The sequence below is a fragment of the Monodon monoceros genome, unplaced genomic scaffold, assembly GCF_005190385.1.
Source record: "Monodon monoceros isolate NGI ecotype Baffin Bay Population unplaced genomic scaffold, NGI_Narwhal_1 Super_Scaffold_21, whole genome shotgun sequence".
NCBI lineage: Eukaryota > Metazoa > Chordata > Mammalia > Artiodactyla > Monodontidae > Monodon > Monodon monoceros.
In genome coordinates this window covers 124,468,650-124,482,898 of record NW_021703778.1, presented here as the reverse complement: position 1 = coordinate 124,482,898, position 14,249 = coordinate 124,468,650, and the positions used below count along the sequence as shown (strand labels likewise).

The 14,249-nt window shown below is 34.3% G+C and overlaps 1 protein-coding gene across 1 annotated transcript in view; it reads left to right on the top strand.

Moving 5' to 3' along the window:
• The window catches only part of SOS2 (SOS Ras/Rho guanine nucleotide exchange factor 2), a 99,706-nt gene that overhangs the window by 38,093 nt on the left and 47,364 nt on the right, over positions 1-14,249 (top strand). Inside the window, exons 5-8 of the mRNA XM_029236234.1 lie at positions 1,492-1,695; positions 5,876-6,019; positions 8,905-9,015; positions 12,627-12,725. Coding sequence (XP_029092067.1) covers positions 1,492-1,695; positions 5,876-6,019; positions 8,905-9,015; positions 12,627-12,725 — 558 coding nt within the window. The remainder of the gene's footprint in view (positions 1-1,491; positions 1,696-5,875; positions 6,020-8,904; positions 9,016-12,626; positions 12,726-14,249) is intronic.

The following is a 14,249-nucleotide window of genomic DNA, read 5'->3' as shown; positions in this document are numbered from 1 at the left end:
TGACCAGATTTAAGAAATATTTTTCAGTTAGATTTAAAAGAAGATCAGGAGGGCAGGGTTCATGTTTATTTTGCATATTGCTCTGTCTTACTAACATCTGGCACAATTTCTGGTGATCAATAGATGTTTTTGAGAATGAATGAATGAATATCTCATGTTGTATTGTTAGAATTTCCTCTCATCCCCTTGAAATTGTTTTACTTTCTGGAGCTTCCTTTTTGGGATTGTGCCTTTTTTTCCCCCTAAACTCTAAGAAAGTAGTTTTCAGTCAGTCTGGAGTATATAATTAAGTAGGTCCAATTTTTCTCTTCTTTTAAAACTATTTTTAATTCTAAGAAGTATGGTCACCTTTTTCCTATTGCTTTTGATATACAGCTAGTTCTTGCCTGTTGGTTGACTTAAAAACATAGTAGCAATCTTCACTATTTTCTGAAAGGGGAAATTGTCACTATAGCAATTTAAGCATCTGTGGAGTGCTTGATTTTTTTTTTAAGATTTATATATTATTTATTTATTTTTGGCTGTGTTGGGTCTTAGTTGTGGCACATGGGATTTTCATTGAGGCATGTGGAATCTTTCGTTGTGGTGTGCAGATTTTCTCTCTCTAGTTGTGACGCGCAGACTCTGTAGCTATGGTGCGTAGGTTCCAGAGCACGTGGGCTCTAGTTGAGGCGGGCAAGCTCAGCAGTTGTGGCACACGGGCTTAGTAGCCCCGTGGCATGTGGGGTTTTAGTTCCCTGACCAGGGATGGAACCTGCATCCCCTGCATTGTAAGGCGAATTCTTTACCACTGGACCACCAGGGGAAGTTCCAGGAGATGCTTGATTTTAACAAATGAACTTAATAGCAGTTGTTGATGTAGTGAATATGCATCAGAAAAGCATCACGCTGTTAATACATTTTGCGTATCATTTCACTTTTCTCCTTTAAACTCTACTCAAGTGCACATAAGCATCCTTACAGTAGGACAAAAAGCTACCATTTTGAATGTCTACTGTTTGCCAGACCTAATAGTATGCGTTTTATGTCCATTACTTCATTGAATTCTTTCATCAGTTACATTTTACAGATAAGGGATCTGACTTTCAAAAGAATAAATAACTTGTCTGTAATCACAGGTAAGTGGTAGAACTGGAATTTTGGTTCAGATTGTTGTTCTCCAAATGTGTGCTCTTTTTGCTATTATATATTTTATGTTTATGTGTGCCTATGTACCTGTATTTATATATGTATATATGTACATATATGTATATATATATTTCACTATTAGATTTATTTCCATAAATATTTATTTCTCCATATCCAGTTTCGTTTGAACGTTATCTCACTTCAACTTTTCATATTTCTCTTATTTTGGATTTTCTCTTACAATTTTAGCCTGTAATACACACAACTCTCATTGTTTAATAATGTTCTAATTCCAAGTACTTTGAGATGGTCTTATAACAGTAAGGAAAATAAGTTTATCCATTACTGATTTATATTTCTTAGGTTTTGATGGACATGTTTGATCAGGATGACATAGGCTTGGTTTCTCTTTGTGAAGATGAACCTAGTTCTTCAGGTGAATTAAACTACTATGACCTTGTCAGAACTGAAATTGCAGAAGAAAGACAGTATCTACGGGAACTAAATATGATCATAAAAGTGTTTCGAGAAGCTTTTCTTTCTGACAGAGACCTGTTTAAACCTTCTGTAAGTACCTTTTTGGGTTTGAAATTCTGTCTACCCCAAAAAGTCATATAGTAGCTTAAAATCATAAATAGTAACTTCATATACTTTATGAGTATGTAGAAAAAATATTGTTTTATATAGTATTGTGGGGTTGTTTAGCTTTGTCTATTTTTCATTTTTTTCAGATTTTTTGTTGAAGTATAGTTGATATACAATATTATATGAATTAAAGGTGTACAACATAGTGATTCACAAGTTTTAAAGGTTATACTCCATTTATAGTTATTATAAAATATTGGCTATATTCCCCAGGTTGTACAATATGGTAAGTTCCCTACATACATACCTTCAAGTTGCAAACTTTCAAAGATGCAAACATGCCCCTGTATGCCAGCTGTTGTGCTGTACTACTGTACTTTTCAAGGCACTGTACTGTAAGATTAAAAATGTTTTCTTTATATTTTGTGTTTGTTTTTTATGTATTATTTGTGTGAAAAGTATTATAAACCTATTACAGTCCTGTACTGTATAGCCGATTGTGTTAGTTGGGTACCTAGGCTGACTTTGTTGGACTTATGAACAAATTGGACTTACGAACCTGCTCTCGGAACGGAACTCGTTCGTATGTAGGGGAATTGCTGTATATCCTTGTAGCCTATCTTACACCCAGTAATTTTTACCTCCCACTCCCTCACCCTATATTGCCACCGACACCCTCTGGTAACCACTAGTTTGTTCTCTTTATCTGTGAGTCTGCTTCTTTTTTGTTATATTTACTAGTTTGTTGTACTTTTTAGATTCCACATATACTTGATATTTGTCTTTCTCTGTCTGACTTAATTCATTTAGCCCTCCAAGTCCAGCCGTGTTGCTGCAAATGGCAGTATTTCATTTTTTTTCTTATGGCTGAGCAGTATTCCATTGTGTATATATACCACATCTTCTTTATCCATTCATCTGTTGAGGGACACTTATATTGCTTCCATATCTTGGCAGTTGTAAATAATGCTGCTATGAACATTGGGGATATTGTGTGTTTTTTAATATGTGAATTGTTATACTAATATATAATAAGTGCAGTGACAATGAAAATTAGACACAAAATTAGGGGGGTTACACTGGAATAAAATCTTTTTCGGGCTTCCCTGGTGGCTCAGTGGTTAAGAATCCACCTGCCAGTGCAAGGGACACGGGTTCGAGCCCTGGTCTAGGAAGATCCCACATGCCGCGGAGCAACTGAGCCCGTGCGCCACAACTACTGAGCCTGCACTCTAGAGCCCGCGAGCCACAACTAGTGAGCCCACGCACCCTAGAGCCCATGCTCCGCAACAAGAAAAGCCACCGCAACAAAGAATAGCCCTCGCTTGCCGCAACTAGAGAAAACCCGCACGCAGCAACGAAGACCCAACACAGCCAAAAATAAAAAATTTAAAAAATAAAAGATCTTTTTCTGCTGTGCAGTATTTGAGATTTATAGTCATTCATTTGAAGATGGTGAAAGAAATGTATGGTCTAGAAAAGAAAGACTTATGCTTTTTCCTGTCTTTTGGTAAGTACTTTAGGGTGTAGTTTAAAGTTTTACTAGTGGAACTTTTGAAGAATAAAAGTTTATACAGAATGTCAAATAAGCAAAGGCAGAGCTCCACTGTTGGAAGACAGCGTAGGAATGGGGTGAGTAGGATGGGGATCCAGGGAGACTTGTCCATGTTTTTCCTACCTCTCTAGGTTCTGAAGTCCACTCTAAGGAATCTAGCTAGACAAATACTGTTTTGTGGGGGGGTGGGTGGGTGGGTTAAATTTAGATTTATTTTTCTTTCCTTCATTTCTCATGTGATCTGTTTTTTCTTAGATGTCTGAGTGTCTTTCACTTTATTTTTTTAATGACTTTTAAAATTTTTATTTATATTTTTTATTTTTGGCTGCATTGGGTCTTCGTTGCCGCGTGCAGGCTTTCTCTAGTTGCGGCGAGCGGGGGCTACTCTTTGTTGTGGTGCACAGGCTTCTCATTGCGGTGGCTCCTCTTGTTGAGGAGCACAGGCTCTAGGTGCACGGGCTTCAGTAGTTGTGGCGCACGGGCTTAGTTGCTCCACAGCATGTGGGATCTTCCCGGACCAGGGCTTAAACCCGTGTCCCCTGCATTGGCAGACGGATTCTTAACCACTGTGCCACCAGGGAAGTCCCTGAGTGTCTTTCACTTTAAATATTTGGCTTTTCTCTTACTTCCTGACTTCCTCCACCAAATAACTATTACATGAGTTAATAGAAGTGATGCTCAGACACAGCTGGCCGAGTGCTTAAGATTAGGAACTGATTTAGCTTTTTTTTCTTTTTAAAATATTTATTTATTTATTTGGTTGCACCGGGTCTTTGTTGTGGCATGTGAGATCTTTTAGTTTCAACATGTGGGATCTTTAGTTGTGGCATGTGAACTCTTAGTTGTGGCACATGGGATTTAGTTCCCTGACCAGGGATTGAACCCGGCCCCCTGCATTGGGAGCAGGGAGTCTTAGCCACTGGACTACCAGGGAAGTCCCTGATTTAGCTTTTTCATTCTTAAGGTGTTTTTAATTGGCTTTTATCCTTTTTTAAAAACTGCATATTTAGTTTAACATTTGATAATAACTCCTACTGGACACAGTGCCTTAAGTAGTCAACATTTTATGTTTTTTAAAGTACTCTCCAATTTTGTGTGACCCTTAACAATTCTCTGAGATAGGTAGGACAGGTATTATCATTTTTACCTTACCGGTGAGGAAATTGACATAAAATAGTTATGATAAGTTATGGAGGTTGAACTTGAATTTTGGTTCTTTTATACCACAGTATAATTGGGTTTTGTCTATAGTAGCGTGAAAAATTAAAAGCTTAACAAATGCTGTTAGCTAATAACAATTGCTGCTAGCTAATATTATCCTCGTTGCCGTTTCTGTGTCCCGTCAGTTTTCATTCCTCAGGAATTAATTTTTATGGGTCTCTTTTCACTGAATTTATGCTGATTTGATAGAAAATTTTTATTATAATACTGAAGGGTCAAGAGAAAGAGAGAATCCCTTTTCTCTATCTCTATATCTACTATATTTTTTCAGCATAGATGAGACTGTAAACTTTTGAAATAAAGGCCATCTAAGGTCAGAGCATAGAACTCAGTAAATATTTGATAAAAGAATGAATGACTCTTGATCTTAATTTACTCCTTTGGGCCCTACTCCTATGTTTTCAGAAAGCTTACATTTGTGGAAGGCCTAATATATGCCAGGAGCGTTTTATAGAAATCATCTCATTTAATCCTCTTACGAACTTTATGGGTAGGTATTAATGTACCAGCTGTGTGACCCTGGGCAAATTACTTAACTGCTCTGTGCCTGTTTCCTCATTCGTAAAATGAGGATGATGATAGTATCTATCTAATAAGGCTGTTTTGAAATTACATGTCAAGTAATCAATACTTACAGTAGTTCCTGGAACATAATAACAAGGAATGTAAACTGTTATAATTGTCATTATTGTCCTAATCCAGGGTCACTCATCTAGCAAGTAGTGGGGCCAGGATCCAAACTCAGGTCTGTCAGTTTCCTTAATCTGTGATGCTTTCATTACAAGATGCAGAGTGAATAAAAATAGTTGGCCATAACCTGGATAATCAGTCTTATGGTCTTTTTGTTTCCAGAGGACTTAACATGTTTTAACCCAGATAAAAGTCACACCTGAGAGCTTGAATGAAATCTTTAATTCCTCCTCAAATTCAAGAGACACGCCACATATTGTGAAACCAGTTTGTGTCTGGATTAGGAGTCAGATCTTCATTTTGATCTCAGCTTTTGTCATTAACCAGCTCTGTGAGACCTTGATCAAGACTTTTAGCACTTAGCCAATTTTAAAATACTCAAATGCCAAAATTCTTTATGTAAAGAGTTGCTTAAATCATCCACCATATGAGATTTACAGTAAATTTACTGGAAAATATAGATTCTATATAGTTTTGTTCAATAATTCTAAATCTAATCCAAGAGGTTTTTAAATTTCTCTTCTTTATTCATGATTGACTTTTGCTATAATTTGGAATATATTCAATATTTTATGTCTTGAAATGTATGTGATTGGGTGAAAATAATATCCTTAACATTTACATTACTTATATTTAGTAATTCTTAAATGAAATTCTCAAACTGACATGCCTTACTTAACCTTCCTTTTTTTTTAGGATATTGAAAAGATTTTCAGTAACATTTTAGATATACATGAATTGACCGTGAAACTTTTAGGTTTAATTGAAGACACAGTTGAAATGACTGATGAAAGCAGCCCTCATCCCTTAGCTGGAAGCTGTTTTGAAGATTTGGCAGAGGCAAGTTTACAAAACTGGTTTCTCATTAAAGTCCTAAGTGCTGTATTAAGATATTGGTAAGATATTATTTGTGAAAATTAGAAGACACTGCTGGCTGCTATAAAAAATACTTACGATTTAACCAATAGCAAACTAAAATTACATTGTCTTTATGGTGACACTTTATAGTGTAATTATGATAATATTTATAGCAAAAGTTAATAGACTAGTAATGTTTAAGAATTTTTTTTTTTTGCTGTACGCGGGCCTCTCACAGTTGTGGCCTCTCCCGTTGCGGAGCACAGGCTCCGGACGCGCAGGCTCAGCGGCCATGGCTCACGGGCCCAGCCGCTCCGCGGCATGTGGGATCTTCCCGGACCGGGGCACGAACCTGTGTCCCCTGCATCGGCAGGCAGACTCTCAACCACTGCGCCACCAGGGAAGCCCAAGGTTTTTTTTTTTTTTTAATGGCAAATGCATTTAAGGTGAAAGAAAAGAAATTTTATTGACCATAGCTGTTTAGCTTTTGTGGATTTTAGTCTTAATTTCCAAAAATGAAAAAGGAAGTTTTATATTTTTTTCCCAAAGTGCAAATCATATTTTTGTTCTTCAAATGATTATAAAAATAACGTAGCTCATTGTAAAAATATTCAGAAAAATATAGATGAATATAATAAGACAAAAATAACTTCATTTTGTAATACCTAGAGATTAGTTATCTTTATAAGATTTATTTATCCTTATGAACATTTGTCTACATATTCATACAAACCTGTGTATATTTACAAAAATAGGATCTTACTATTTTATAACCTGCTTTTTTTCACTCAATATCTTGAACATTTTCCATGCCAGTAAATATACTTCAACACAGCTTTTAAAGTCTGAAAGTACCATGTTCTATGGAGACACTATATTTTAACTATTATTATTAAGCATGTAGGTTTTTTCAGTTCTTTTTGTTATTGTAAACAATACTAACAAACATATTTGTATAATGCCTTCATAGCCTAGTAATTATTTTAGGATGCAGTCCTAGAAATGGAATTGTGGTACTAAAGACTAGGTACATTTTTAGAACTTTGAAACATTCTGCCAAATTTACTTCCAGATAAGTTCCAGTATATGCAGGCCCTCTTTTTACCCGTATCTTCACTATCCCATTAATTTTTGTTATTACCCCATTAATTTTTGCTAGTCTAGTAGGAAAAAACAATATTTCATTGTTCTTTGATTTTTCTTTTTTTTTTTTAAACTAATGATGTTATACATCTTTTCATACTCATTGGCCATTTTTATTTCTTCTGGAAAACAGGTATTAAAAGTGCTTTCTTCAGATATTATGTAAATTTGCTAGTTTTATAATCTCTTCCTAATTTTTCTGAAAATGTAAGTCACTTTAATTACATTCATTTTGTAGACAATGGAACTGATAGTATAGAAATACTCAGTTACTGACGCCTAACTGAGATATTCAGGCTTGCTCTAAAGTTTTTTAATATTATGATATCTTAGCATATTAATTTGTAGTCTGGTTGCTTGTTGTACTCTTAAAGATATCATGGTTCAAAAATATGTATTAAAAAATGTATTTTCTAATTTTTATTTTGTGGTAAACATATAACAAAATTTGCCATTTTAACCATTTTAAGTGTACAGTTTAACAGCATTAATTAAATCCGTAGTATTATACAACCATTACCACTATCTATTTCCAAAACTGTTTAATCACCCCAAACAGAAACTCTACTCATTAAGTAATAACTCCCTATTCTTCCCTCCCACATAACCCCTGGTAACCGCTAATCTATTTCTGTCTCTGTGAATTTGCTGATTCTAGATATTTGATAAAGGTAGAATCATTACAATATTCTCTTGTGTCTGCTTATTTCACTTAGCATAATGTTTTCAAGGTTCATCCATGTCATAGTATGTATCAGAACTCTCTTTCTGTGACTAAATAATGTTCCGTTGTGTGTATGTACCACATTTTGTTTATCCGTTTATTTGTTGATGGACTCTTGTGCTTTTTCCACCTTTTTGGCTATTGTGAATAATGCTACAGTAAACATTGGCATATGAGTATCTGTTTGAGTCACTGTTTTCAGTTCTTTTGAGTATATACTTAGGAGTAGAATTGCTGGGTCATATGGTAATTCTTTGTTTAGCTTTTTGAGGAACTGCCAAACTGTTTTCCACAGGGGCTACACCATTTTGCAATTCCCACTGGCAGTGGACAAGGGTTCCAGTTTCTCTGCATCCTTGTCAACACTTGTTATTTTCTGAAAAACATACTGCATTTTTAACATACAACAATGAAACAAATCCTAGTTCTGGCTAAACATTGGAGATGTTGATTATTATAAAATAATAGGAATTTATTTCAGTATAAACATGGACAAAATATGGGCAGTTTCTGTTTTGTTAGTTTACTGTATGTTAGTCTTTGCTTTCTTTTTCTAATTTTGAAAAAGTGGAGAGTGGATAAAACAGTGGGAATATCACTTTTTGCTTCCTTTGAAAATAATCCTCAGTGTAAACTCATTTCAACCTAGGTAAACCTAACTGAAATTTCAAATCCTGGCCTTATTTTACTAATAAGTACACCTTTTGTTTATCTGGGGTAAATGTGCGTATACATTTTAATAGTTTGATACTTGTGACCACAAGTCAGTGACCTAACTTAAGACCAGTAGCTTCTTGTCATCCATTGCCCAAGGTCATTACTTACATTTATTAAACATTTCCAAGTTACAGCCATAGTTATTATTTGTCCCTGAAATAAAAAAAATTCTGAAACCTCATGGAGGACTTAAATAAAAATTTGCCATTAAGTAATCTGTGCCATATTAGTAGAAAAGATGTTCTTTTAAACCTAACACGTTTTCCTTTTTAAAAAAAAATAGGAACAAGCATTTGATCCTTATGAAACATTATCACAGGATATTCTTTCACCAAAATTTAATGAACATTTCAGTAAGTTGATGGCCAGACCTTCAGTGGCTCTACACTTTCAGGTAAACTTAAATTGAATGTTATTTTTAATAAAGCGACTAAAGAAATATTTCACCAGTCCTTCAAAATCTGTTAATTGTAAGCCTATTCTAGGTTGTTTTCTGTTTTCTGTCTTGAGTTCTTTCAATTTGTCCTTAATGTGGAAACCTTTTATAGAATACCATCACAAATACTGATTGACTAGAAAAATCTGGCACATTCTGGATCTGAGATGTAGAGATGAATATGGAGAGCTATTTCAGGATCTTATTCCCTACAGGAGATAAAACCAAAATCATGAAGAGTGGAGAATATCCTCACATATATTCATACAGATTTCTCTATCAGGCCTGTCATTTAAAGGAGATAGATATATAAATGGAGAGTATGCAAGTTAATTGGTTCAGTAATGCAGTTAGATAAAATGAGAGTAAGTGGAGAGAGAGTAAAAATTATATTTTTACTCTCTCAACACTTAAAGAAGGTAACATTGGCATTGATGATCCTTGACTACTACTTCCTGCATTTAGACTGGCTCTTCTCCCTTAGCATATGAATATGGTCAAATCTTTATTGTCCTAAAACAAGCGAATAAATAAACAAATCTTTGTCACTCTAGCTCGTCCCCTTTTTGTTTTTTCCATTTGTAGCCAGTTGTCTTCATATTACTTTTTATCATTCTCCATCAAACTGCTACCATCTGTGTTCTAATCAGGATGTAACACTAAAAACTGCCCTTGGCAGTAAACTTAACCACCAAATCCTGTGGATATTTTGATTTCATATTTATGTCTGTAGTATTTATTAGTACCCCTGTTGTCCTTTTTGACTCCTGTGATACTACTTACACCTAATTTTCATCTTCTCTGGTTTCTTCTCAGTCTCCGTAGTTGCAGGTGTTACCCAACTTCTGTTAGCAGCCCTGCTGTTCTATTCCTTTGTGCTATCCTTCGGTGACTTTATCCATGCCCTTTGCTTTCACCTATATGCTGGTGACTTCCTATTTGTATTCTCAAGTCATAACTTTCTTTTGAACAGTGGATGTATGTGTGTGTATGTATATACTTTCGTATAACCAGCTGACCTTTGAACTAATTCATTTGAATATCCCACGAGGACTTCAAATATAAATGTTCAAAACAACTTACCTGCCTCCCTCCTTTACTGTGACTTCCCATTATTATCATCTTCTACTTCTGCTCTACTCAAAAACTTGTCAACTTGGAATAAAAGTTACACTTAATTCTCAAAATTTACTTAATTGAAAGAATAATTCTTTAAGTTAAATCTTATATATTCATATAAACCATGGAGTAGGCATTAGTTAAATGGAAAAATCTGCTTATAAAATCTTTGCATACTCATCAAAAGCACTCACAACATTTCTTGTTTTATTCTTACTTTATTAGTAATTCTTACTATGGGATTTGAATGGGATTTGAAATTTGAATTTAAGACCCAATTATTTAAGCTGTTGTTCCAGATATTCAGTAAAATTCAGAGTTAGATATAAAACCCCTTTTCAGGCCAAACTCACTTGTACTGTATTAACTTAAAACAGATTCTTCATTTGTAAAATGAAAAAGTAATGTTTTCTCAAAAAACTTTAATAAAAGTTTTTTATTAAAAAAAACACAACAAAACTTCTTTAGAAGATGTAGGCATGCTTTAAGAATATGAGCTTTGGAGTCAGAACTTCTGGCTTTGAGCCAATTAATAGTTGTCTTACCCTGATCAAGTCACTTAATCTCTGAGAATCAGTTTGCTCATTTGTAAAATGATGATGATAATGTATACCTCTTACGGTTATGAAAATTAAACAGGAATACACTAAGCACATTTGGCACATATTAAACAGTCAGACATTAGCTTGTGTTGTTTTTAGAGGACTCCTTACACTATAAACACATTGCGTTAATATTTTAGAATGCACTTTAGTAGCCATTTCAGTGCTAATTAACAATACAAATGATTTTTGTAGGCTAATTTTAAAGTTTCATCTTGGTTCCACTTAAAGCACTGTATGTAAAATATACAAAATTATATCTAGCATAATCTGTATCACTATCTTAAATGATAAAAGAAATTAATTTCTGCATATCCTGGTAAAAGTCTGTTGAACAAATTATAGTTTACTTGAGTTAACAATAGGTGAGAGTTATGGGAGGGTTTACCTATGAGTATATATTTTAAAAGCAGCATCTCGAACCCTTTCTTCACTTTGTATATTGCTTCTGTCTGTATTTACCTGATGAGGAGAAATACCACTTTAAATAAGTCAGCCTTAATGACATTTAAAATCAACATGAGTAACTTTTAAATGCCTTATAAATTTTAGAAAATCATTTATTCTGCAGACTATTAGTTTTCAAAACTGGGATATACCTAACCCTAGCTATACACTAAGATTTTCCAGGCAATATAAGGGTACAGATATATTTAAGGGAATTAGTTTCTAGTCTAACCTTGTTTGTGTTGTTGCATTCTCTTCCAATTTTTCTTACACATTACTTCTTGTCATATTGAATTTTTCATTATGCATTGATCCAAGGTGTAAAAACCTCCAGGGTACCAGCCAGGGAAAAGAAAAAAAAAAAAAAAGGATTGCTCCTGAAGGAGAGTTTATTGAGTGCAAAGCCAAAAGGGTTCCAAAAGCAGGGGATGGGGTGATTGTGTTAAAAACTCTCGGTAGTTGAAATGTCATATCTACCTTTGTCTTGTCATGTTTGTCTAAAAATTAAGAAATGAGAAGTTTGTAACAAGGGTGAATATTACCTTTTTTAAAAAGTACTTCATCATTCATTGGACATTGTGGTAAAGGAGAGGTGAGGCTTGTAAAGTTCTCATACCTGCATGTTTTATGTTAGAAACAGAGGTTCTTCCAGATGCTTGCTGTATGTAAGACTGTGACATTAACATGTGTATTTCAAGTTAAGAATGAAGTCAGACTTGTTGCAGAAATTTAGTCTGATCTGGCTATTTATTTTGACATTGAAGATTGGCTTTATCAATTAAGTTATATAACAGACATTTTTCATAAATTAAATGAGCTAAATCTGAAATTTATTTGATCATTGTTTGGTGAAATATATTTAAATCACATCTACAATGTACCACATCCCCCAAAACACATTCTTTGTAACTACTTAAAACATTTTTAATAAAATTGACATAAAAATGTGTGAGACAGTACATAGCTTTTCAGCATTCCTTTAGGGTATGTGGATGCCAAAACTTTTGAAGAAAAGCTGAGAAGAATATTGTTAAAGTTATTTTAGCCATGAAAGATGAAATGTATATATTTAATTATCTGATAACTTAAAGGAGGAAAAAACTTGATTTACAGCACTTCAATTTCAATATAGAACATTCTTCCTGTTATAGTTTTGTTAGTCTGTATCTTGTATTCTTTTTTGGGGGCGGAGTGGGGGTCACACTGCGCAGCTCGTGGGTTCTTAGTTCCCCGACCAGGGATTGAACCCGGGGCTCCGGCAGTTAAAGTGCCGAGTCCTAACCACTGGACCTCCAGGGAATTCCCTGTAACTTGTATTCTTAAAATCTGCTTCTGTTAGGCACTACTGTTACATAACCTTGATATCAGAGATATACTGTTTTTTGTCTTTTTGCTTTGCAGTCCATTGCTGATGGTTTTAAAGAGGCAGTTCGTTATGTCCTTCCACGCCTTATGCTGGTGCCAGTATATCATTGTTGGCACTATTTTGAATTATTAAAGGTAAGATGAAAGCTTCCTGAGGCAAAAAAATATTTGCATTTATGAGGCTTAAAACCTTTTTTTAAATCTGATGTTATTTTCCATACTTTTTATTCATAAAAGTAAAGTATCTTAAATGTCTCCCTTCTTTCCACAGACCATAGAGAAACGCCTATATTTTTTATCTTCATATCATTTCCAAGTGGTAGATAGAGGAAAATGTATCTTTATCATTTGATAATATAAATTCTCAAAGTAATAACATCATAAAAATGTTGACTTTTTAAAAATTATATTTTGGAGACACACAGCAACAATGGTTTAACTCTTATTTTATATAAGTAATTAATAACTTTTATGTATAGCATTGTTCTAAACTTCCATCTTGTTATAACTTGTCAAGAAAAACACTTTAAAGTTGACACCTTTTCCGCATGCAGTATGCAGTGTAATAGCTAGAAACCAAGCAACAAATTAAAAAATAAAATTATGGTAAAAGTTGAACTCTTTTTAAAGATCAGTACACATAAAAATATATTGAATTCCTAAAGTTCTAATATGTAGTATAAACTTTATTATGATATATTATATACATAGAGAAAAGTATAAAAACATAAACATGTTTTATAATAAATAAATGTAATGCGTAAACACACCAGAGGTAAACCACTACCCTGACTTTAATGGTAATTACTTTTTTGCTTTTCTTTACTTTAACCACCTATGTGTATATCACTAGGAATATATGTAGCCTGTTTCTGAATTTTTTAATCAGTTGGATCAAATTATATATATTTGTGTCTTTTATCTTCTTTCAAAGTTATATTTGTATGATTCATTGATGTGGTTGTATGTTGTTCTAGTTTAATTTTCTTCCATTGTTTGAATAAACCATGATTTATTTATCCTTTCCTGGTTGAACAACAGTTTTTTTTGTTTTTGTTTTTTTGTGTTACGCGGGCCTCTCACTGTTGCTGCCTCTCCCGTTGTGGGGCACAGGCTCCAGATGCGCAGGCTCAGCGGCCATGGCTCACGGGCCCAGCCGCTCCGCGGCATGTGGGATCCTCCCGGACTGGGGCACGAACCCGTGTCCCCTGCATTGGCAGGTGGACTCTCAACCACTGCGCCACCAGGGAAGACCCTGAACAACAGTTTTTTGCTATTACTGATAACACTTGCTATGGACATTCTTTTTATATCTCTTGGTACACATGTGCATGCATTTTGTGTCTCTAGTGTATATACTCAGGGTTGGAATTGCTTGGTCATAGGGTGTGCATATTTTCAGATTTAATAGATGATGTCAAACAGTTTTCCAACGTGGGTTTTACAGTTTATACTCCTACCAGAATGCAGGTGATGTCTCTCTTTATGCATATTTTCATATTTTAAAATTTCTGTCCTATGGTGTATTTATAATGGTATGCGGTGTTTTTAATTTGTATTTCTTGATTATTAATGTGGTTGGGTATATGTTTATTGGCCTTTTCGATAACCTTTTATAGGGTTATTCAAGTCTTTTGCCACTGTAAATATCTTCTGTGA